This window comes from Rhinatrema bivittatum, chromosome 14 (assembly GCF_901001135.1).
Source record: "Rhinatrema bivittatum chromosome 14, aRhiBiv1.1, whole genome shotgun sequence".
Taxonomy (NCBI): domain Eukaryota; kingdom Metazoa; phylum Chordata; class Amphibia; order Gymnophiona; family Rhinatrematidae; genus Rhinatrema; species Rhinatrema bivittatum.
In genome coordinates, this window is record NC_042628.1 from 44,062,301 (window position 1) to 44,088,666 (window position 26,366).

The 26,366-nt window shown below is 44.1% G+C and overlaps 1 protein-coding gene across 1 annotated transcript in view; it reads right to left on the reverse strand.

Annotated features, from left to right (window-relative positions):
- CREBBP (CREB binding protein) overlaps positions 1-26,366 on the reverse strand; it is a 918,877-nt gene that overhangs the window by 210,765 nt on the left and 681,746 nt on the right. Inside the window, exons 22-23 of the mRNA XM_029576620.1 lie at positions 12,920-12,997; positions 5,856-5,923 (exon numbers count right to left, since the gene is read on the reverse strand). Coding sequence (XP_029432480.1) covers positions 5,856-5,923; positions 12,920-12,997 — 146 coding nt within the window. The remainder of the gene's footprint in view (positions 1-5,855; positions 5,924-12,919; positions 12,998-26,366) is intronic.

Below are 26,366 nucleotides of genomic sequence, written 5' to 3' on the forward strand. Positions count from 1 at the left end.
GGCAGTGTCAATCACAGCACAAAGGGTCCACACTTCCAGTCTGTGTTATACCCTTTACGTAGTAACAAGCCGGGAGATGGCCTTTGTGAGAGAGGTATGGTGTAGTCTCAGTTCAAATGATTGAATGATCTTCCAAATGCAGCTTATACAATTTTTCATTTCATTTATTAAAATTTATTTATCGCTTAACACTTATGGCCTAAGTGATGTACAAAGTATGTTGTACAGAAGCATATACATACAAATTTACAGTAAAGTGCAGCTGCTTACCTGTAACAGGTGTTCTCCTCGGACAGCAGGATGTTAGTCCTCACACATGGGTGACATTATCAGATGGAGCCCGCATGGAAAACTTCTGTCAGTTTCTACAAACTTTGGCTAGCACACTGAGCATGCCACCATCTTTGCGTCCACACGGGGTCTCTCTCCAGTCATGTACATAGATATGAGAAAACTGAAAGAATAAACCAAAGTAGGAGAACCCAACTCCGCGGGGTTCTGGGCGGGTTTTGTAAGGTGCTCCAGGACTTGAATGGTACAAGCCCCGGCTTATGTACTGCTCTGGACCAGCCAGTCATCCAGATATGTAAACAGCTGGGTCCCCTAGCTGGCACAGGTAAACCCCCACCACAGCTAGGCATTTTGTGAAAACTTGCGAGGCTGAACGGAAGCATGCGATACTGGAAATGCTGAAGCCCAACCACAAAGAGAAGGTACCTCCTATAACTTGGAAGAACTGCAATTTGGGCATCCGCGTCCTTTAGGCCAAGGAAGCAGAGCCAGTCCTCCTGGTTCAACGGGAATTATGGTGCCCAAGGATACCATCTTGACCTTTTCCTTTTTTAGGAATCTGTTCAAGGCCCGCAAATCCAGAATGGGATGGAGGCCTCCTGTTTTCTTTAGAATCAGGAATAACGTGAGTAAAACCCCCGACCATGCTGTTCCTGAGGAACAGGTTCCATTGCTTCGGCCGTTAGAAGGGCCAAGACCTCCTCTTGAAGTAGTTCTGGATGCAAGATGGGACCCCACTGCAGGCTCAGGGGAAAATCTTCTGGAGTCTCCACGAGATTCAGCCTGTAGCCACGCTAGATGACAGACAGGACCCACCGATCCGATGTCACAGCCAGCCACCGGGCCGCGAAAAAGCAGAGCCAACCTCTGACCGGTGGGACCCGGGCACTGTGAGAGACTGGCATATGCCCTCTCATTGTCAGTCAAAACCCTGTAGTGAGGCTGGCCTGGGGAGCTGGTTGTGGGTGGAGGCCCCGCTGTTGTCGGGACCTACCACACTTGCTGCGGTTTGGAGTTGGGGGCCGGCGGAAAATATTTCCTTGGCCTATAGAAAGGTCTCCTCGTCCCTGTCCAGGATGACCTTTTGGAAGAGGCTGGTGAAGCTGAGGCACTGGCAGACAAGTACTGAAGAGACTCATGGTGGTCCTTCAGCTGCGTGACCTTGTCACCAAAAAGATTATCGCCGGTGCAAGGCAAGTCAGGCAGCTGGTCCTGTAACTCAGGGTGAAGGTCCGAGGCCCAAAGCCAGGCAAGACAGCAGGCAGAAATACCTGCCCGCCACTACATGCCCTGCCGTCTCTAAGACATCGTAGGTAGCAGACGCACCTCGTCCTTACTACATTCAAGGCCCTGCTGGACAAGTGCCATAAGGGCTTCCTGAAGCTGCTGCCTAGGCCTTCTGCTACCTTCAGGACTTGCTTCCAAAGGTTGCGGGTATACTGTGTCATCTATAGGAGGTAGGAGGCAATATGGGCCACCAACACGGAGCCCTGATACACCCTCTTACCCATGGTATCCCATGCTCGGTTATCCTTACCTGGAGGAGCAAACGCATGGGTTTTTGATCATTTCACCTTCTTGAGCGCCGACTCAACCATCACCGACTGGTGGGGAAGCTGGCGGTTTTCGAAGCCCACAGCCTGTTACGAGAGGTATATCCCATCGACTTTCCAGTTAACAGGGGCAACAGAGAGTGGTGTTCCCAGAGCCTGGAGAAGTTTCTGGAAGATCTCATGCACTGGCACCACCGCCACCTCCTTCGGGGTGTTGACAAATTGGAGGATCTCAAGCATTTTATGGCGGGCATCCTCTTCCATCATGAGCTGGAAGGGAATAGCCTCGGTCACACGGACAAACCCAGCGAAGCTCAAGTCCTCCTGTGGAGAACGCCAGTGTTCCCCCAAAGGGGAAGGATCCGACGGAAGGTCATCGGAGTCCACCGACGAATCATTGGAAGTTTCCTGACCCTAGGGGTCATAAGGGCCCTCAGGCTCTTCGAGGCCACCCAGAGAAGAGGGTCGTGGAGACCTGGGCATATTCCTGGGCGCAGGCACCGGGAGGCTCAGAGGGACCGCGGGCCAAGGTCCCAAGGAACCTTGAGGTGCAGAGGGCACCAATGGGCCCTCATCTCCCGAGGAATCCCCTACGAGGACTAAATCAGACACGCCTTGCATTTCGGTGCTTGGCTGGTCACTGAGGGATCGCAAAGTGCCGGCATCAATTGCATTGGGAGGACACAGAGGAGGATGTTGAGGCGATTCAACAACTGTTCCAGCCTGGTCACCGCATCCGTGCAAGTGTTGGCCTCGAACACATTGGCGAGGGCACTGGTATCGGTGGTGGGGGCACCGGCTCCCAATTGCGCAGAGCACAATCCATCGTCAGGTGCACCCAACGTTCCAGCTCCGCCTCGAATGCCTCTGACGAGAGGGCAGGCAGAGAGTGGAGGGCTGGGCCCAACTCCTCTTCGGAGCCCTGAGGAGCGTTGATGTCCAGCACCAGAACCGGTATGGATGGCCCTGGACCAGGCCTCCTTGTGTCGAGGCTGCTTAGGCAGCATGGTGACAAGTGCCATGGTCCTCGTATGCCTGATCTCATGCGCAGCGGGGACCGGTGCCGATGTTTGCAAATCTCCCATGGTGCTCGGCCCAGTCCTTCCCCGGCGCAGAGGGTAAGGAAGATGATCCTGAAGTCTGGGGCTTTGAAAAGACCAACACCGGCTGATCCCTGGAGCTCTTCTGCCTTGAGAGCTTCAAGGAGAGGGAGGGTAACTGGGGAATCGAAGGCGATCAGTTCTCCTCTGTCCTTGGGCGTCGATGGCGCCGACGCTGGAGTCGAGGGCTCGGACTTGCTCGAGCCAAACACTTTCTCCATCTTGTCCAGCCTGGCTCGACGGCCCTTTGGGGTTATCTGAGCACACAATTTGCAGCCGTGGACATCGTGTGACGTCCCGAGGCAGAGGATACACACTTCATGTGGATCCGGTAGGAACATATTCCGGGGGACTGGGGGCATCGGCAAAAGCCTGAGGCAGCCATGAGGTGCCCAGAGATCGCAAGGACATGACAACCAGTGGATATGGAACAAGTGAAAAAACTGACTCATCAAAAAGAACCTGATGGGAACCAGAGAAAGACGTAGCACAGGAAAAAAAGAACACGAAAGTTGCAAAGAAAACTCATTTTTGTCTGGAAAAAAAAAAGTAGGAGTTCCACCTCCGGCGAGACAATAGCTCCGTAGAAAAGAAAGGACTTGAGAAAGACCCCGCGTGGATGCAGGGATCGTGGCATGCTGGGCATGCTCAATGTGCCAGCCAAAGTTTCTAGAAACTTTAAAAGAAGTTTTCCATGCCGGGCTCCATCTGATTATATCACCCATGTGTGAGGACTACCATCCTGCTTGTCCTAGGAGAATATATAACACCAGAAAATGAAACAAATTCACTTTGGTCTTAAGAGTTTCTCAATACTATAGGGCTAATTAGTAGACTACATCCAGAACTCACACAAAGGAAACTCATTAGCTACTAAACTTGAACACCAGTACCTGCAAACCAAGGAAGATGATCTAAATGTCTTGGTGCAGTCGCTTAGCCTTAATTCCACTTGGAAGAGAATTCCAAAAAACAGGGGCTGCTACAGAAAAGGCAGATTCCATGGTACCCTGGAAGACTAGCAGCTCTCACTGATGGTACATAAAGCATGCCACACTGCAATGACCTTAACTGGTGGGAGGGTTCATTTTAGTTTAAGGAGGGCATTAGCTTATGGACAGGAACTTGAGTTTATTAACTTAAACACAATCATTCTGATTTTATAAGTTATCTGCTATTGCACAGAAAGAACATAAGATTTGCCATACTGGGTCAGACCAAAGGTCCATCAATCCAGTATCCTGTTTCTGCGGCCAATCCAGGTCACAAGTACCTGGCTGGATGCCAAAGGGTCGATAGATTCCATACTGCTTAAAACAGGGATAAATAGTGGATTTCTGCAACTCCACCTTAATAATGGTTTATGGACTTTTTCTACCAGGAACTAAATTGGGTAAAACCTTAAAGAGAAGGAAATTGGCCAGTATGGGGCATGAACTCATAACCTTGGCATTATTAGCACCACGTTCTAACCAACTGAGCTAACCAGCCACCTAACCAGATGTGTTGGACATTTCAACTACATTCAAATACACAGTTGTGTTCCACTGGAAACAAACACCAGTATCTCAGCTAATGGTTTGGCGCCCAACCACTCTAATTAGCAAGACAAGAACTTTGAACCCTCATGATGTTAAGCTGAGCAAGAGAAGTAGGACTGAAGTTAAAATGGTCTTTGACATAGCCATCTGTGTGAACATGGTTGATTTCCTTTGACTGTATAGCAGGCTTCAAGGTCATCTTTTAGTGAGACTTACTTGTGTCAGTTAGGCAGGGTCAGAACATCTACTGGGCCTAAACTCATGGCAACACCTTGGAGCAATAGTCACAAGCTGAGATGATGTGGTAGTTACCAGAACACCTGCAGCATCCCTCAGGATGACCAATAAGGGATATCTTCTAGGAGTACTTTGGGCACTGTTCAAAGACACTGGCTTTCTTCTCAATTTTGGTTTGAATACTAACATGCATAGTTGAAAGATACAAATTGTCCATGAACAGATATACTGAGCAAAACCTGACCAAGCCGCAGGCACCAAACATGGTTCGCTGAAACCAAAGCTGAAATTTATGCATCAAGCTCAGGCAGCAATGAAAAGAAAACAAAAAAAACAAAAAAGAACATTGCTTGAAATAAACTAATTAACGTGATTAAAAGAACAACTGACACCTTACAAGGAAGAATTTTTTCAGAGATTTGTCAATGCAGAAAATTGTAATAAATGGTTGAGACTTAAGATGATGGTAACTAGCAAGGCATCCTCAGACAACAAACAAAAATGATACTAAAAAGCAGCATGTCCAACAGTGAGTGAGTTACTTCTATACATGCTCAGCAGCTCTCCTAGAAAGCTATGAAAGAGCATCATGTGATGCAAGCCAGTAACTCCATAAGTGTTGCTCATTGCAACTTTTTCATTAAAGAGTGAAGGATTCAGAAATAGAGTACACAAAAACTACTAAATCAGGAAAATAAATCAAATGCTACTCAAAACTTTTCCAGACACAACCACATTTTAGTTAATAAGAAAGAACGACAAAATTTTAAAAATTCACTCATCTGAGGTGAATGGATTTTCATGGCTAGCAAGTAGGATTGGATGGGGTCTGGAATATGGCATCTGTGTCCTTGGCCTGATTACAGCTGGAAAGGCAGCAGGAAATTGCATTGGGGGAAAAATACATTCCGATAAGAGTAACTTTAAAAATCCTTCTCTGTAATTAGAACATACTGATTAAACTATACTTTTCTGGTCATTCAGATGTGTTTGATATGCCAAAGTCAGAAGAATGGCAAGTGTTGACCCTAAGAATGATTAATAATGTGCCATTTTAAACAAGCTCAACTGAGATCTGTCTTAAGACTGTTATCTTTAAAATATATGAATTATAAGAACTAAAGCAAACTTACTCTTAGCACTGAATTTGTTTTCTTTACGTGTTCTACCAGTTTTCTTCAAGCAATTGTCACACACAAAGCTGAGGAACAGAAAAAGCAACTGTTAGAACAGGGTACAAAAATGGATATATTATTTCTTTTAGTGTTGCTTAAGTCAGTCAGAAACAATCTGGAGGTAAGCCCTTTGAGATGTAGTGCTTCACATATATGTATCATGCTTCTGTGCAGCAGATGTTGAGAACTCTATGCAAGTAAATATGATCCATGCAACATAATTCATCTGCAGCTATGTAATCCCTAGGTCTATATAGTAAAGACTTTCATCTGGATTAAGCTTCAAGTGAATAAAGCATAAACTAAAAATTGGTTTTGTAGGTCAGACAAAGATTAAGAGGATCTTATGCTTAAAATGTGTATTATTAATTCCTAATTATAGTTCAAAAAAGCATACGCTACAAAATTTCAGCTAATACACCTTTATAATAAACATTTTATCGTCCCCTTGTAATTCCATGGCCCTTCTAGGAACAGTTCTCTCAGCAGAACATGTAATAAACTATTGCATACATAGGGGTATCTGTGACATTACACAGCCAATCTGTTGCAGATTATGAACTAGTAATGATAGAATGATACAGCAAGCAGGCAAGTATGATCTCATCCCAAAAACAATGCAGAGCTGGTCTTCCATAGCTGAACAGATAAGGAAAAGCTGCTTATCTTTATTTAATTTGTGTTCTTCTTGGACAGCAGGATTAACAGTTCCACATGTGGGAGTCATCATCGCATGGCACCATATATGGAGTGTATCAGTTCACTTACTAGAAGCCTGCACCAAGCAGCCTTGAGTGAAGCCTCCTCAGCCAGCCTATGTCAAAGCTAAAATAACGAGGTGATTAAACTCTATGGGGAAGTATAAGGGAATGTGGGACTACAAAGTCTGCATCCATGGAAAATGTCATATCAGCAGGATGAACAGTCCCACATATGGGGGGACTCCCAAGTTAAGGGATTTCTTGATGTCCCCTTCCATTACCCTCTGCAAGATAACCTATTTGGGCAATTACAGTAGTATTAATCACTTAAATGATAACTTTTCAACAGCCTCACGGGCGTACATGTACATGCATATGCCAGCTCGTGCCAATGGATGCAGCCATTTTATACCGTATATGTGCATATATTATAAAATCGCAGTACGTGCGTACATGTGCGTGCAATTTTATATGGATGCGTGCATATGCTGCCTCTACTGCGTAAGTGGAGGAATTTGGCTATGCCCACATGCCGAAGCAAATATCCGTTTCCTCAGTTTGTTCCTAGTTCACCCCAGTAACAGGTAGGAAATCTTAACCCCCCTAGCTAGACAGACTCCCTTTTACCTTATTAGCTTAACCCGTCAAACCCCGTTGACTAGCTCTGAATTTTTTAATTTTAAAACTTATACGCCATCCATAGCAGAAGTAAAAAATTACATGGTAGGGGACCCCAGCACACGATTGTGTATGTAAATAGTTATGCGCAGACTTCATTTTACAGACCCTGACCACCCATATCCCATCCACAACCCTGCCCCTTTTTTTGCCTTTTCAATTTGTGTGTGTACCAAGAGATACACATATACTCGGGTGCTTCTTAATATTTGTGCGGCGTGCGCAGGCCCGAGACAAGCACATATCTCCCTGCTTTGGCACACATAGGGCTTTTAAAACTGACCTTTTTTGTTTTAAATACATTTTTGAGAAGTGACTGACCAAACTTACTGTCCTAAAAGGATGTAGTAGTAGTAGTAGTGGTAGTAGGAGTAGTGGTGGTAATAATAATTGTAGTAGTGGGATGCAGTAGCATGCAGTGAATTCCACATGGCTGCCATAAACATTTCTTAGAGAGAGGTCGATACAATGTATGCTGTGGAAGTAGCCATTGCCTTGACCTGCTGGGCCTATGCATGGCTCTGCAACGGGGGAACTGTGTTTTGACAGCAGAAGGCTATACAGTCAAGAGATCTATAGTTAGCTATTATACATTTGTTCACATGTCTTCCTGCTCTAATTGGGTCATAGGAGGCAAAAAGCTGTGTGAATTTTCTGATTTCTTTTGTCCTCTCTAAATAGCTCTTTTACAATCTAGTCTATATAACATCATCTATTCTGGCAGTATATACTGTTTATGAAAGAAAGGCAGGATAATTTCCCAATTTAAATGAAAATTCAAGACTACCTTCAGTAAAAATTCTGGATGGGCATGAAAAATTACCCTGTTGTATGGAGGTTAGGTGATCAGCACTAGGTGTTAACTGATTATCCTTGGTGAAGTGACCCAATGAGGAAAGTCACCTTCATGGTCAAATACTCTAGTGAGGATGTGTTTATTGGTTTGAATGTGGTTCCAGTAGACACTAAAGGACAACCTTGAGGATCCACAACATGGTGGGCAAATTTAATGGTGGTTTTGCATGTATTAAGCCTTTCAAGAAACTGGAGACTAAGGAATGAGTGGAAACCAGTTTCCTCTCTATCTGGTCATGGTAGACTGCTAGGGCACTGAGATGAACTCATACCAACTTTGCTTTTAGCTCAGAATTTGATAAGTAAATCATCAAGCAAACACTGGATTGCACATGAGAAGGCAGGGAGCCCTTTCTCTGTACACCAAATTATGAATCGTTTCCACTTTGAGGCATAGGAACCTCTAGTGGATTGTTGGGAGCACTCGATACAGAGTAAGAGCATCCATAAGTAGCAACTATGGTGCGGTCAACATCCAGGCTGTCAGAGTTTGCATTGAAATGCTTGGATGTAGGAGTGCCCTCCCCATGCAAAAAAGATTAGTGTTAGTGATGGCTTGAACTGAATTGGCAGTGCTGCAGATAGCTGAAAGAGGAGCAGAAACCACACCTGCCTGGGTCATGCTGGGGCTATGAGGCTTATGGTTCCATATTACTGCTTCATTTTTGCCAGTGTCCTAGGTATGTACAGTACTGGTGGGTGATCACTTAGATGACCATGTCTCCATTGTATGGAAAAAGCATCCCAAGCCATACAGTACATTTAATTTCTCCTTGAGCCAAATTTCTTTATAGAGATTACGGCTACTTGATTTTCTGTTTGAACGACCACTGTTCTATCGGACAGGACATACTAGAATGCTAAGAGTAGCAACTATATTGCTCCAGATTCCAACAGACCGATGCTGAAATAGGACTCCTGGGGGAGGGACCACTTGGTATGGTGGCATTTGAAAAGGACATCGTGCTGTGAGATTGACTCTGACCAGCCACACCCACCCAGGGACCAGTGAGCTCTCGGCCAGTCTTAGGTGTGGATCAAGATTTGGGAATACTGGTTCTGCTGAAAAGAGAGAGACCACTGAGACTGCCTCAAATGCAATATGGCACTCAGGGGTATATGAACTATTGAGGATACATGGCCTAGCATTCCAAAGAAGACCCTTGCTGTTATGGACAAGATGTATAGACTGCAAGCCACTATTAGAGTACTGTTCACTCAGTCATGGGGGAAAGGATTCTTTGGCTTTTTCTGAGTGGAGTACTGACCCTATAAACTCTAGTTGGTGATAGGTGGGATTATTCATAATTCATGATGGATCTCAGATTCTTTAAGAGATGAATCAGATTTCACAAGGCCTCCCTTCTGAAGGCCTCAGAGTTATTATTGATGAGACAGTTCTCTATGCATGGAGAAATGAATACTTCAGTGTCTTCTGAAGTGTTCAGCCATTACCTCCAGCCACCTTCACAAAGACAAGTTATGCTGCTGACAGGCCAAAAAGAAGAACTGGAAGTGTCAGACTCCCATTAAGAAACACAAGAATTTTCTTTGATCTAATGAATCGGGATGTGCCTATGGGCATCCTTCAAGTCTTAGACAGCATAGCTAGTTCGCCTTCTCTTAGAAGGATAAAATCCTGGGATGGGTGATTTCAGGGCTCAGTTGTCAGGAATAAGATGCAGATTCCAAGACTTCTTCAGGATTAGGAAGTATCTGGAGTAGAATCTTGTCTCCGTTCCCTGGGTGGCTCTGACTCTATGGTCTTCACGCAGAGTAAAGAAGAGAATTCTGCTATCAAGATCTCATGACCTTGTTAGACCCACTTCCTTGGAGGTTTATATCTCTTGCTTTACTATGTGAAGGACCCATAAGTCCAACATTATCCAGACCCGCAAATAAGAGAAATATGTTAATCTGCCATCTACCAGGTCCTTCTCTGAGACTAGGACACAGGTCACAGTTGCTGCAGGTAATCAAAGAAAGTTTTTGGCCGCATACTGAAGTCTGGTTTTTTATGTTCTCGATCAAAAAGGTACTGTAGAGCATTTATGTTAGTAATAAGATTGTCCCCTTCTGGAAAGGAACCTGAAACCACATTATAAGCTGATGTTGCTTCTGTGTGGCAATGCATAAGGTTTGCACCATAGTACAATGATCCTTCATAAGGTCCATTGTTTCCTTGACCTTAGCCACCAAACTGTCACCCTAGCAAGGTACACTGGTCAACTCATCATGCACATCTTCACAGAGCCCTGGGATTGAGCCATTCTATGCACTCATATAGACAGTTCTGATGCCTGGTAACCATATCAAAGTGCTGCTAGGGCAACACGTTTGCCACATTCTTTGCAACCAGAGGTTATGGAAAGGATAATGTGGCATTTCGTATGTGAGAGAAACGAAGAAACCTCTTGGAGTTTCTCCTGTGTCTTCTTCAGTCTAGGGTACAAATATTGCACCATTAATAGTGGACAGATATGCACTGATAGCATGATGGAATAGAGGAGGTTCTTGGCAAAGGAATCTAGCAACTTCTGGTCCTTGCCTGGTAGAGATGACACCCAAAGATGTAATAGTAGAGTCTTAAGAATTCAGTGGACCAGATTAGCCATATCATGTGTGAACACTAGCTGAGACTTCTTAGCTTTTATCAAAAGGAATAAGTCTTCACAGAGAGAAAGTTCACCACAGGCCCTGCTTGAATTAAGTCTGGAGCCATAGCAAGTGACAACAAATAGATGCTTAGTCAAAACATTCTAAAACATTCAGTCTAAGTCTTTTTCATAGACTACCCTGATAACTGCTGTGGAAAAGCTGCATAAGATAACGTGTCTTCCTAATGTATCAGAGGTCTTGAAGACATAAGAGCTGGAAGAAACATGCCAGATGTACTTAGCACTGGTGATGATGCTCCATGGCATGCCTATTTTTGGAGAATAAACCTCCTGGATCTCACTACCAGGACCAGCAGACAAGTCTGGTGGGTTGAGAAGATATGTAAACTGAGAAGTAGGAGCCTCGTTCAGAGTTTTCAGCTCTCAATCTCTATTACCTCCTTTTTGAGGTAAGGAAATGGTTAGAGAACAGGTTCTTTCAGATTTATTGTATACGCATCCTTGGTTAGCCCAAGTACTTGTGAACTGACAAGTTTAGTGAAAATGGTTCCAATTAGTGAAAAAAAATTTTGCAGGTGAAATTTTGCTGTTCAACAGCACTGAAAGGCTTGCATGGGCACAGTGAACAAGGCACAGTATCATGGTCTTTTCCCAGGTAGCAAACAGATTGCATATATTCATGAGGGACAATTTTTAATTACAGATTGAGCAACTCTGGAAACCTGAAGCTTTTTTCACAGTCATGATTAGGAAAAAAGTGCTCCAGCCAAATAAAAAAAAAAAATTAAGTTAAAGGAAAAAAGAAAATTCTGAAGAAAACTAAGCAAGCACAAAGAGAAAACCTAAGGGAACTTGTTTGACACAAGGAGCAGCTGCTGAACATTGCTATCTGCTCCATGGATGAAAAAACTGAGGAAGCTTTGCTGAGGGCTAGCTGGTGCAGTGCCTACTGCAAATGTGCAAAACCTTCTAGGTTTCGAGCTAATGAGCTGACACTCTCCATATATGGTGCAGTATAATGACATCATCCACATGTGGGCTGTTCATCCTGCTTGTTCCTTGGAGAATGCAGGCTAACAACTGGGGCTAAGCTAGACTGTTTGCTAGTCTGATGATAAAATCAAACATTAAACAGAGGCTTGATTGATAAAATCAAGTGTTAAACACACTTTTATTTTCAAGCAGACACCCTGAGTCTGACATGCCACAAGAAAGAGTAATTGACAAATGAGATCATAAAAGGATCCAAATAGCTTGACCAGGACTTGGCAGGGAGGAAAATACTAGCAGACAGGGGGGAATGCATTGGGCAGAAATAGTGAGGGTAATATTCAAAGCCATTTTCACAGGTAAAACAGAACTTTACCCACAGAAATGGGCTTTTAGAAAAATACCCTTCTTGTATGTGGGTAACCTTTTGCCACTACATGCATAACTTTATCTGCAATGAAGAGGTGTATCTGAGACTGGAATTGGGGAAGGGTTTGCACTTATGTGCATACTTTTCAATTTTCAAAAATATGCAAACAATTTTTCTCAGAAAAACTACCCAGACAAATCAGCAGTGTAAATGTGCGAGTAGTTTTATTGGAAAAATTTTCAAAAGGGAAAGTATGCCAAACTTTCCTTTGAAAACTGGAGCAAAGTCTGTGGGTAAAAATTACTGCAGACTTTGCACCAGTGTAGAAAATTATAAAATTACCCCAATAAATATTAGTTGACCACTGTTCTCTCTCAGAAAACTGTAGAGTAACTTAGTCTGGTCCACTGTTCCTGATATCTAAATACATTTTTGACTATTGCTGTGCTTCAGTTTTGTTTCAATTTTAGGTGGTAAGGCTTAAAGAATGTAAAATGTAATGGGTTTTATAATAAATTTATTGGATATGCTAATGTTTCTACACTGTGATAATAATTCCTAATATCATCAGAGGGGATGTGAATGTGTTTTCAGTTTGCCTTTTCTAAACACAAGTGTCCCTAACAAAAAAGCTAAATTAGAGGACAGCAATATCAATTTTTTTTTAATTAAAAGAAAAATATTTATCTGAAAAATTAAAATGTTATTGCTTGAAGATGTACACTTCCAAAGTTCTGAATGTTACACAATAGGTGTAATTGTGTATTAACATATGAAAAACCTGCCATTAGAATGTACAGAGATACTTACCCTGAAGGCCAAATAATATCATAATGCAGTACACAAATCTGGTGCATCTTCCGCCCACATTCTTTGCAATCAACAAAACTGAAGAAAAAATTAGAATAAAGTTAATTATCAAATCACCCTAAAACTTTACCACAAACCTATGAGGCAAATATATATGATGTGGGGGAGGGGCAAAACAGATTTTTACGGATCTTGTGAACCACATACATTCTCTTATACTGCAGACTTACTCAGGTCCAGTTCTAGTTCCATATTTTATTTTTATCCATATATGTTTTAAATGAAAAAAAAAAATTTCTGACTGTAACTGTACTGTTACAGCTGCTAGCTGTAACAGTACAGCTAAAATTAATAATTTTCCCAAGAATCTTATCCCAGAATAATAATTTCCAAAATATTTTTAGAGTACAGTTCAAAGATAGATTTGAACTTCGTTTTAGTATTCATTTTGTACTGTCAGTGGAAAAAAGGCTAAGATAGTATAATCCTAAGTACACAACCAGCTCAAGTTAGAAAGATATTTCAATCTTGAATACATATTAACATAGTAATGACAGCAGAAAAAAACCAAATGGTCTATCCAGTATGCCCAGCAAGTTTCTTATGGTAGTAACAGCCGCTCCATGCAGATTACCCCCTTGTTTCTGTTAAGTGTAATAACTGCTACTCCATGCAAGTTACCCCCAAGCCTTATGTTAAGGGTAGTAATATTAAAAATCAAAACCAAGCAACTGTCAAACCCATAACTTACTGCTAGCAACATTTTTACAGGTTGAGCAGCCTTCCTGATAATTTATACAATACTGCTGCTTGAACGTGCTTTGCATTGGGACTTGGCCGTAGAAGCAGTGCTGTGCTTTTTCCCTGTTTGTGTATCAGTACCCTGGACCATAAAAGTCTGGATCCAGCGATGGTTGCCATCTGAATCCAATTCCCCTTTTGTTGTCCCCCCCCCCCCCTGCTATAGAAGGGTGGAGGGAAGATTACAAAATGTAATCTAAATAACACTGTCTTGGCCAAGATGGAGCAATGAGATTCACAGTATCCAAGTTTCTTCTGAATTTTATTAAGGTTTTTGCCACTAAATGTATAGAAGGATACACCCAGTAGGGCCTCTTTCCAGAAAATAGTGAGAAAGCATCAGGTGCTAGTTTGTATTCTTTCTGGAGAAGAATGCTGGCACATTCTTGATTTGAACTGTTGTGAACAGATTTCTCTTGGGAGTTCACTACAGAAAGAAGATACTGTTCATTTTTCTAACTCTGGGACCAGACGTGAGGGTCTAAGTTGGTGATTCAGCCTGTCTGCCAGAGTGTTTTCTCTGCTCTGAGTTGTCCCAATGCCAGAGAATGACAGGAAAAGATACAGAGGAGATGAGATCCATTTCGTCTGTTTGTTGAGGTACAACATGGCTACCTTTGAACTAGTGAACACACATTAAATTCAATGGTAACTGGTACAATTTTATATGCAATACAAATCATGAACCTTATAAACAATCTCCAAAAATCTTTTTGTAGGACCTCTAAACTCGATGAGTACCTTTGAACTAGCACATTTTGATTGGCCATCTGATTTCTGGAAACATTCAAAGCGTAACATACAGCATTCAATTCCAGAATTGAAAGTAACGTGTAATTTTTTCTACTGAAGGGACCAGGGGCCCTGAATGAAGAGCACATTTAAATAAGTTTCCCCAACCCAAGTTGCTTCTGAGGTCAAGAAAACTGAATAAATCTGAATTGGAAGGACATGAATCTGGTCAAATTGAAATGGCAGAGCCACCAAGACAAGGAGTCTCTAGTACAATGATATGTTTCTGAAGTTCTTGAGTGGCTTGATTCCTCTGGCACTTTTAAGGTCCACTGGGCTTATTTCACATTGAGACATGCCATGGGCATAACAGAATGCTAAGTTCATAAGGCACGTATCCCTCAAGATGATCCAGGCTGATATCTGATGACTTCACAAAACTTCCTGCACTGTGGCCACTATATCCAAGGTCCTGCTGGCAGTTAGGAAAACCATGGCTCAAATTAGGTCTAGCAGAGCCCCTATGAATTTCAATTGTGTTACGAGGCTTAGATTAGATTTGGGGTAGTAGTAGACCAAAACAAGTAACTCCAGCACTCAGACAGCATTAGCCAGGAATACATCCACCCCTGCCTGAGATGTGCCCTTGCTCAGCCAATTATCAAGTAGGGAAACCCAAGAACCCCCTGTGGTAACTTGGCGATAGCAGCTTGCCAGAAAGAATGAGGCAGCACATAATACCATCCTCCAGTTTTTCTGGGAACCAAAAAGTAGCTGGAGAAAAATCCCTGTCCTGTGGAACAGGTTTGTCTGACTTTAGCACAAAAGGAGGAGACTTTGTTAAGCGATACTATTTTTTGAGGAGCAGGAGCGATTTGGAAGAAGTTCCACAAGGCGTAATTTATAGCCCTCATTATTTCAAGGATCCTGCTATTGGAAGTTATAATGGGCCAACCAGTTACGTAAAACCTTAGCCTCCCACTGTTTTGCACCATCTGGATTTAGTTAAAAACTTGTCTTTGGTTCTAACTGAGTAGCAGTGTGGGCTTTGAGTGTCTATGCTTGCAGTGTTGAGGCGTGAAACCCTGTTGCTGTCTAGGACAAGCTGAGCCTTGGAAGAAGTTTGAGGGAAAAACTGCTCTGAACCTCTGTACCTCTGGAATGTAGAGGGTGGCTTGGAAGTGGCAGTGAAAAGGGTAGGAAAATTGGTTCTTACCTGCTAATATTTGTTCCTGAAGTACCACAGATCAGTCCAGACAAGTGGGTTTTGCATCCCTACCAGCAGATGGAGGCAGAGAACTAAAAATGTTGAGGTACTGCTACATAAACAAGCGTGCCACCTGCAGTCCCTAAGTAGTAACCTGTACTCAAGCCAACTATAGATAACAATTTCTCAACGCTAAACCCAAAGGTTGGAGCCCCCCCAAACAGAAAAACCCTAATTCAACCCAAGGGGCTAACCACAACCTGGCAAACTGCTTTAGGTTCTGTATATATACAATCTGTCAGCTTTTCCCAGTACTGACACTATGAAACCCCAAAGTGTAAGAATAACACAAAACAAACACCAATAATGATCTCACTTTGAAAATATTGATGTGGACCAAAGGCTCATATATATCAAAGAATATGAATTACCATCATAAAGCACGGTATAAGCACACTAAGGGATGCTATATAACCGCAACTTTGTGCTAAAAGTTTTAATCATCAGTCATTCATAATTTGGACATAGGTATGCCAAATTCAGAATTGAAAGTAATGCAAAAAATCTCTTGATGTTTTATTTGCAGCTCAAAAAATCTTGAAAAATAAGCAAAACATATGGGTATACCTATGACCAAATTATGATTGAAATTGATGATTAAAATTTCCAGCACAAAGTTGAGGTTATAAAGCATCCCTTAGTGTGCTTATACCTGTGTTGAATGATGGTCATTCATATTCTTTGATATATATGAGCCTTTAGTCACAGTTCTTACTAGTAAGCATGCAGGAATACGGATTTGCCATAACGGTCTTGAAAACATTAAGGGGCTGGGTCTCTGGACTGATCCGTGGTACTTCAGGAATGAAAATTAGCAGGTAAGAACCAAATATTCCTTTCCTGTTTGTACACCAGATCAGTCCAGACAAGTGGGATGTATCAAAGCACCCCTACACTGCTCAGGCCCGCAAAAGACCCTCTCTCGACACACTTTTGCCAAAGGTCGAATCTCCTAGAGTATGAACATCTAAATGGTAATGGCAAGATAAAGTGTGAAGAGAAGACCACATCACCACTCTACAAATTGTCTGCAATGACACTAACTGACACTCGGCCCATGATGCTGTCTGCACGCTCTAGTAGTGTGTGCACGCAACTCCTCTGGAATTCTTCTCCCCTTACAAAGGTAGGCTGAAACAGTAGCGTCATTCAGCCAACGCACTATCATGCCTTTGGAGGCCTTGCATCCATTTCTAGCACCTACAAACAATACAAACAAATTATCTGACCGCTGAAAACTATTCGTGACCTTTGCATCCGGCGACTCAGCAGACCAATTTGGGAGGGCAGGAGCTCCACAGTCTGATTCAAGTGAAACGAAGATACCACTTTAGATAGGAATGAGACTACTGTGTGCAAAGACATCCCCCTTGCCAATCTTTAGAAATGGTTCCCTACAGGACAGAGTCTACAGCTCTGAGATGCTACTGAACAAACAAATCACTACCAAAAATTCCACCTTCAGTGTGATGTCCTTTAATGAGGTGGAAAAGACTTCCTGATTGTCATCTCATCCTCAGGCAGCTTATTTATAAGAACATAAGAAATTGCCATACTGGGTCAGACCAAGGGTCCATCAAGCCCAGCATCCTGTTTCCAACAGTGGCCAATCCAGGCAACAAGTACCTGGCAAGTACCCAAAAGCTAAGTATATCCAACACTACTGATGCTAGTAATAGCAGTGGCTATTTTCTAAGTCAATTTGATTAATAGCAGGTAATGGACTTCTCCTCCAAGAACTTATTCAAACCTTTTTTAAACCCAGCTACACTAACTACATCCCCTGGCAACGAATTCCAGAGTTTAATTGTGCATTCAGTGAAAAAGAATTTTCTCAGATTTGTTTTAAATGCCACCAAAACCTTCACTAATTGTTTCAGGTCCTCCCAGAACAATTTTCCTTCCTTTAAAGGGAAGATTACAGAGCTGAGACTTGAACAATACATCAGCCTACCAATTCCACAACCACAGCAGTCATTGTATTGAGACCTCCGCAACCATATTCCTGGTTGAAGACCAAGAATATATCATAAAGTGCGTCAGCCTCATATGCAATCCCGGCCTCCACCTGAGTTGCCTGGCTATTAACACCAGCCCCTGCTAAAGACTCCTCCTGAGACTTCTGGACCCAGCGTAAACAGGCCCTCTGCATCAGAATGCCACAGATCGCCGATCACAGGCTCAGCGCCAAGACTTCAAACATCCTCTCCCGATGAATCTCTAGCTTACGGTCCTGCATGTCCTTTAATGCTGTCAAACCCACAACCAGAATGGTCATCTTGATAGTGACTGCAGAGACTGAAGCATGCGCCTTCAGCAATACCAGCAGCTGCAGAATATCCTCCGTGAGGGGAAACAACTTTGTTACGCTCTAGCCACCTTGGGGCTCACCTCTGAGAAGTTTCATTCCTGGTTCACCAGATTCTTGGTCCTTTTAGGGAGAGGAAAAGATTTTGGTGGGCCTTGGAGTCCAACCAACACCGGATCCACCCCCTCATTGTCCGACTCCTCCTGGACCACCTTAATACCCAGTTCCTTCCGAATATGGGAAATAAGGGGCCTCAACTCCTTACAAAACAGATAAGCCACCCGCGGGTCATCCCTCCTCTGTTATCGGGACCTCTTGCGGATCAGCCATACCCTTATCCCCGTCCTGATCGACGTCTGCCATGAGATCTGCTGGGTCATACTGATCCACTCCCAGACCAACCCAAAGACCATCATCCAGGTCATCCAGGTCTGAATCATCTGAGCTGCCAGACCCCTCACGATAGTACAAGCCCAGCCAGCAAAGGAGGCCCCTGACCCCTGGCTAAGGAGCTCCTCTGCCTCTTTGCAGCAGGAGGAGATGGCTGCAAGAAATACCCTTTTATAGCCAGTGCTTTTCCTGGTTAAAAAGGTCTTATGCATAAACAAGACAAATTCTGAGGAAAACTCCACATACTCTCCCCTGTCCGACCCAGAGCTCGCATCCCCTCTCCCCCCACCCAAACCGACTGGATCGCCGGAGACAGCAGGGGAGGGGTGGTCCCTGGGCTTCCGGGAGTCTGAGCTGTAGCCATTCTCCTGCCTGACAAGTTGTTTTGGATTCCCGTATTGATCCTGACAGGGCCTTGGGAACCTGTGGCTCTCGGCTCTCCTATCAGCCTTGTTCCCCCTCAGAGGGCCTCTCCCTTCCAGAAATGAATCGCGGCATAGCGCCACTGCATTCAGCTGTCCCCGAGCCAGGCCACCATCCCAATAAGCTATCCGCGCTGGGAAACAGTTGTCAATGCCATCTTGTCTCCACATGGCCAGGCCTGATGTAGAGGAACAGAAGCCATGCTTTCAAGGTGCATGGAACATAGCCCATCGCAGCCTCCAGCTCCCTAAGCAGCCCAAAGCCGCGAACAGAGGAGCTACATCACTCCCTTCCCCAGCCCGGACCTGCCCAGATGATCAAACCAGGAAAGCCCGAGCGGTTACTGCTGAAAGAAAAGTTAACACTTTTTTTTTTTTTTTAAAGAAACAGCAGCCACAGCAAAAGAAGAAATTCAAACAAAAAAAGGAATACTTCCCTGCTGCTGGCAACATCTCTGGGAAGGAGCCTTCATGGGATAAGAGGGAACTAGGACCCCTTCTGTCAGACCCCTGGATCTGCTGCAGACTAAAGATGCTCAGGGATTACCAACCCCCCACTTGCCCGGCTTAACCTGAGGGATGGCCCACAAAGGAACCTAACACCTCCGGGAGCGTCTTCTAATTTTTCTTCTTCTGTCCCTTCTTTCTTGTTTTTCCTTACCACCTCTACCACTTGCTGGAGACAGAGAAATACTGAGATACTGCAGGTGGCACTCTCTTATGTAGCAGTGCCTCAAAACTTTTAGATCTCTGCCTCCATCTGCTGGTAGGGAAGCAAACCCCACTTGTCTGGACTGATTTGGGGTACGAACAGGAACGTTGCTTACCATGGTGGTAGTTGAGAAGTTCTACTGCATCCTTGAACTTATCTCTGAAGAAATTCCTTCTAGTGCTTGGCATACCTGTGAGTCTTTCCTATACATCTTCATGGAAAGCAGCAGAAAAGACCAGATGTCCATCCAACGTGTCCAGCAATTTGCTTATGGTAGTAACTGCCACTCCTGGCAGATTACTCCCATGTGTTCTGTTAAAGGTAGTAACTGCCGCTCCGTGCAGCTTACCCCCATGTGTACTTTTAAGAGTAGTAATCCAAATGCTCAGTTATGGAAGCCAGATGTTCACAGTTATGAGAGCCTGTGTTCATCAATGACCATGACAGAGACTCATAATGCCATCTCAAAAGTATTGTAGGCTGACCAGACTTCATCCAATCATGAATATTTACTTTAATCCTCTTGAGGGAAGGTATCTGTGAATTTCTGTGCTTTTCCAAGATGAAATGCAAATATTTAAACATATAGGTCTGGTAGGACGCTATGAATGCCTGGAGCATAGCATTCTTATAGTGTTTCTTCCCAAGATGGTCCAGGATTTGACACACATCCTGGGGATGCTCAGGCATAAGTCTCAAACTTCTTAGCCATGGCAACTGGGATTAGTTGAATTTCTCAATGCACCAGATTTAACTTTGTTTCCAGCTGGGAGTTTCAAGCTAGGGTTCCTTACATACATCTTTGCAGACTGGAAGGACTGTCACAAAATCTTTAGGGGCATCCTGATACTCAGGAGTCCTAATAGGGGTGCCATGGGCTCTCCTTCGACCTTCAACACAATTAGGATGGTCTTAGCCATTGGCTCTAACACATCAGAAAAAGATAGGTCCTCAGTGTAGGGGGAGCCCCAGAACTGGCCAGAGTCACAACTATTCACAATAAAGCAGATGACATCTGAGCTAGGACAAACCTGCAACTTGACTGATTGTTGGCATCAAAGGTCACTGAGTTGTAGGCACAGTTGGCTCCTTGGGACTGATAAAGCATCCCTCTTGGAGGTTGCTCGGTTCTGACTTGGTGCCAAACCAGATAATGCGCCAAGAGCCCAATGTCAGTGCTGAGATACTAGGCAATGATGGGGAAGCAGCAGTGGGCAATTTGTTCAGCACTTTAATTAGGGTCAAGCTAATCAATGCCTGCTGCTCTCAACATGTTGAGCAACTGCCTCAGCATTTCTCCTTCAAATTTCCTCTCAAACAGTGCTGAGCCAAACATGCAATGGGTTGGTCTCTCTACAGGTCCAAAAGCTCAATTGCAGGAGACCTTTTTGGCAACTGTCCTGAATGGGAGGCAGAGCTAACCTCTAGATATAAAGGTCAGAGCACAGCCTTTTGGCTCTCGAAGACATGCATCGAAGGGAAATCAGCACCAATTCTTCTACTCTTTTGAATGCTGTGCCTTGGTGCTGTGTCCAAATGGTCAGAATCTGATATTCAGGGCACACTGGAAAAGCAAGTATGTTCTCTCTTGGGTCATTTTGTTTATCAAAGGCTTTAATGCCTCCTCATACTCTGATGCTATCAGCCAACAGTGCAGCTCTAGAGTCCTACTGATTTCACTTTAATTCCATGGACCTACGTAAGAACATAAGAGCCATGCTCCGTCAGATCAAAGGCTCATCAAGCCCGGCATCCTTTCTCCAAAAGTAGCCAATCCCAAAAAGTAGAATCTATTTCTTGTTACTCACTTCCTATGACAAGTGGTGAGTCTCCCTATATCATCTGATTAATAACTACTTATGGTCTCTTCTTCCATGAATTTGTCCAAACCCTTTTTAAATTCAGCCATGCCAATTGCTTTGACCACATCCTCCAGCAATGAATTCCACAGCTTGATTATGCACTGAGTGAAAAAATACTTTCTCCAATTTATTTTGATCTGCTACATACTAACTTAAAGAAGTTTTCCCTAATCTTAGTGCTACTTGAAAGGGTAAATAAGTATTCCCTATTTACCTGCTCTATTCATGATTTTGTAGACCTCAATCATATTCCTCCCTCCAAGTCTTAACCTTTTACTCTGCTTCATGAGGGAGCTGTTCCAACCCCTTAACCATTTTTGTTGCTCTTCTCTGTACCTTTTCTAACTCCACTTTATTTATTTATTTATTTTTAGATTGGGTGGTAGAATTGCACACAGTACTCAAGGTAGAGCTGCACCATTGATCTATATGAATAAATTATTATTCTCTCTATTTTATTCTCCATTCCTTTCTGAACAATTCCTAGCATTGTTTGCTTTTTTAGCCACCACTGCACACTGAGCTGAGGATTTGAACGTACCGTCGACAATGACTCCTAGATCCTTCTCCTGGGTGATTACTCCTAATATGGAGCCCATTATTGTGTATCTAAAATTAGGGTTACTCTTCCCTATGTGCAAAACTTTGCACTTGTCCACGTTAACTTTTATCTTCCATTTATATCCCCATTTCTACACTCTCACAAGGCCCTTCTGTACATAAGAATATAAGATTCGTCATACAGGGTAAGAACAAAGGGTCATCAAGCCCAGCATCCTAATTCCAACAGTGGACAATCCAGATCACAAGTACCTGGCATAATCCCAAGAGGTAGATAAATTCCATGTTATTTATCCCAAGGATTCCTGCAACTCCACCTTAATAATGGTTTATGGGCTTTTCCTCCAAGAACTTATCCAAACCTTTTTTAAATGCGGCTATACTTTCATCATATCCTCTGGCAATAAATTCCAGAGCTTAATTATGCATCAAGTAAAAAAATATTTTCTCTTATTAGTTTCAAATGTTCAACTTAGTAACTTCATTGTGTGTCCCCTAGTATTTGTACTTTTTGAAAGAGTAAACAACTAAGTCATGTTTATTCGTTCCACTCCATTCGTTATTATACAGACCTCTAGCATACCTCCTCCTCAGCCATTTCTTCTCTAAGCTGAAGTCCCCTAACTTCTTTAGCTTTTCCTCATAGAATTGTTCCATCCCTTTGATCATTTTGATCAACCTTTTCTATATCTTTTTGAGATATGGTGACCAGAATTGCACATAATACTCAAGATGAGGTCACACCATGGATCAATAGAGAGGCATTGTGATAGTCTGTTTTATTCTCCATTCCCTTCATAATTGTTATGCCCGGTCGCAGATGGCTGCGACCACTAATGTGCTCACCTCTTTCTTTGCTGCATTGACACCGTTGGGGAGAGTGGTGGCCTCTGCCAGCTACCGCCGACCTGCCTGCCATTCCCAGGATGGCGTGAGAACTGCTGACCGCCATCTTGCCTTCGGGATCACTTAGGCTTGCGTCATGGTGGGAACCTCGGGGGCATCCCCTCCGGATGACGTCTTCGCTCCACGATACTTAAGCCGGCTGGTCCTGCCTACTGACGACTTGGCAAAGAGTTCCCTCATTGCTGAATCCGCTTCGCTCTCTACGGCTTCCCGTTCCAGTTCCTGCACATTTGGCATGAGACGCTCTGGGTACCCGCTCCTCGGGGGCCCTTTCTCATCTCTGGTTATCTGCTCCTCGGAGGGCCTTCTTGCCTTGGACTGCTGCCTATCCCCGTTCCCCGGGGCTTCTGCTGGAACATTCATTACTGTGAGTACCTTGACTCTATGGACTACTACTATACCATTTCTAGTGTGGAATCCTCTCCAGTGTACCCTGCGCTGCAGGCCACTACCGTACCATCTCTAGTAGGAGACCTCTTCGGTGTACTTCACAATGTGGACCTCTACTGCAGTGGTTCTCAACCTTTTTTCTGTCGGGACACACCTGACAGATGGTTCTCACATGCGTGACACACTGACCCATGATCGTCACAGGGCTAGATGTAAATGTACAGTTTGCATCCACGGGAACCCCCCTGATCCACAATAATGGATGTAAAGCAGAATTATGACATTCCCCATTCAACTCATCTACAAAAAAGATATTCTGGTTCTGGTGTCATCTCAGTAACAGCAACTCAAACTCCTTCTACTTTCAGGCTCAATAGCCCTACTTATGAAAAGACAGCAGTTTACCACCAATGCATGTCCTCTTGAGAAAACGCAACAAATAAGACTGATAAAACACTTACATGCTAGTAAAATATCTCTGTAACAGACACAGAACCGACCTAACATACTCCCAGGATCTGTAGTAATGCACATAAACTAATCCACACACAGTTACACCTGTATTATGGAATACACTCAAACAGGAGCAACCCTATCTATGAAAAGGCAACACTATAAATATTAAATCAGGCCCTAAAAACCAATACACCTCTTATTAGGAAAACAGAACTAACAAGCAGCTATAGATCCCCACACAGAAATAATTGTAAAACTATACTAATAAGCAGAATAAATGTTTCACAACAACTATGAACAGAATAACATCCAACAATTAAAACCTCATAAAAACTATTAAAAATTCTCCAAACACCAATAAAATATTTCAAAAAAAGCAGACACATCACATAATATTAAATAATTAAAATGGCAGTCAATCAAGAAAAATAAACTTAAAAAGCCACCTTTACTTACCCCCTCCAGCAGCTGTCCTACTCCTCTTCCATGCAGGCTGTAGCACACACCAGAAGCAGCAGTAGTGGCTAAGCTCTATACTCATGGTCCTCTTCCTTAGGGCCCATGTCTCTCACACACACACACCATACCAGTCATGCCCCCATGACCAGTTTCTGTCTCTCACACACCAATCATCTCCCAGTCTTTGACAAACACACCAGTCACCTTCCTGAACAGTTTCTCTCATGCCATACACACACACACAGGCTTCCCACTCCCGTGTTCCACTTACATATATGGGCTTCTCACTCTCATAATCACTTTCTCTTTCTCACATACACTCACCAGTCTCTCACTCCCATGCTTGTTCTCTCCACATGCACAGGCTTCTCATTCCCATAATCACTTTCTTTCTCTCACACATACACACACACCAGTCACCTGATCTCTCTCATGCATACACACACACAGGCTTCCCACTCCCATGTTCTCTTTCAGATATACAGGCTTCTCACTCCCGTGCTGTATCTCACACACTCCCATGCTCACTCTTCACATGCACAGGCTTCTTATTCCCATAATCACTTTCTTTCTCTCTCTCACATACACACAAACACACACCAGTCACTTGATCTCTCTCATGCATATACACACACACATAGGCTTCCCACTCTCATGTTCTCTTTCAGATATACAGGCTTCTCACTCCCATGCTGTGTCTCACACACACACAGGTTTCTCACTCCCATGCCCACTCTTCACCTGCACAGGCTTTTCATTCCCATAATCACTTTCTCTCTCTCACACATACACACACACCCGTCACCTGATCTCTCTCATGCATACACACACACAGGCTTCCCACTCCCATGTTCTCTTTCAGATATACAGGCTTCTCACTCCCGTGCTGTATCTCACACACTCCCATGCTCACTCTTCACATGCACAGGCTTCTTATTCCCACATACACATACACACACACCCGTCACCTGATCTCTCTCATGCATGCATACACACACATACACAGGCTTCCCACTTCCATGTTCTGTCTTACATACACAGGCTTCTCCCTCCCATGCTGTGTCTCACACACACCCAGGTTCTCACTCCCATGCTCACTCTCTTCACATGCACAGGCTTCTCATTCCCATAATCACTTTCTCTGTTACACACACATACACACACACCAGTCTCTCTCTCATTTCCATGCTCGCTCTCCACGTGCACAGGCTTCTCATTCCCTGAATCACATTCTCTCTCTCACATTCACATACACACCAGTCACACCGTCACCTTACCAACCAGTCTCTCTCATATACATGCACACACACAGGCTTCCCACTCCCATGCTTTCTCACATACCCAGATTTCTCACTTCCATGCTTTTCTCTCTCTCTCTCTCTCTCACACACACACAAACACACATCCCTGACTGTCTCACATACACATCAGTCATCTCCTTGAGCAGTCACTTTCATTGTCTCTCACATATACACATACATCAGCTCTCTGACCAGTTTCTCTCAATCACACACATACTCTCGATCAAATACATTCTCTCACTTACACACAGGCTCTCAATCACACACATTCTCTCACACACAGGCTGGCTGGCTGCTTCTCTCTCTTTCTGTCACTCACTTCCTCTCTCTCTCCCTCCCCCCCCCCCAACGGTAGCTGCTCCTCCTCCTCCAGCCCCCGCAGGCCAATAAGGAAGAATTCCATCGATCGCGGGAGGCTCCTGCTGCTCTCTCCTCTCCCGATTACCGTCTGCTGCAATAGCTTGGGGGCCGATGCTGCAGCGGCCGCTGCTACTTCATCACGCGGCACGGCCTTTCTTCTTCCCGCGCACCGCGTATCACTTCCGGGTCCGGGGGGGGGGAATGCAGGCGCGGGAAGAAGAAAAGGCCAGCCGCGGATGCCACAGATTTTTTTTTTTTTTGCACCGCTGCCGTTGCCGCTGGGCTTGAACGTGCTGATAGCCCGGCGGCAACGGCAGCGGTGCAAAAAAAAAAAAAATCTGTGGCATCCGCGGCTGGCCTTTTCTTCTTCCCGCGCCTGCATTTCCCCCCCCCCCCGGACCAGGAAGTGATACGCGGTGCGCGGGAAGAAGAAAGGCCGTGCCGCGTGATAAACTAGCAGCGGCCGCTGCTAGTTTATCACGCGGCACGGCCTTTCTTCTTCCCACGCCTGCATCCCCCC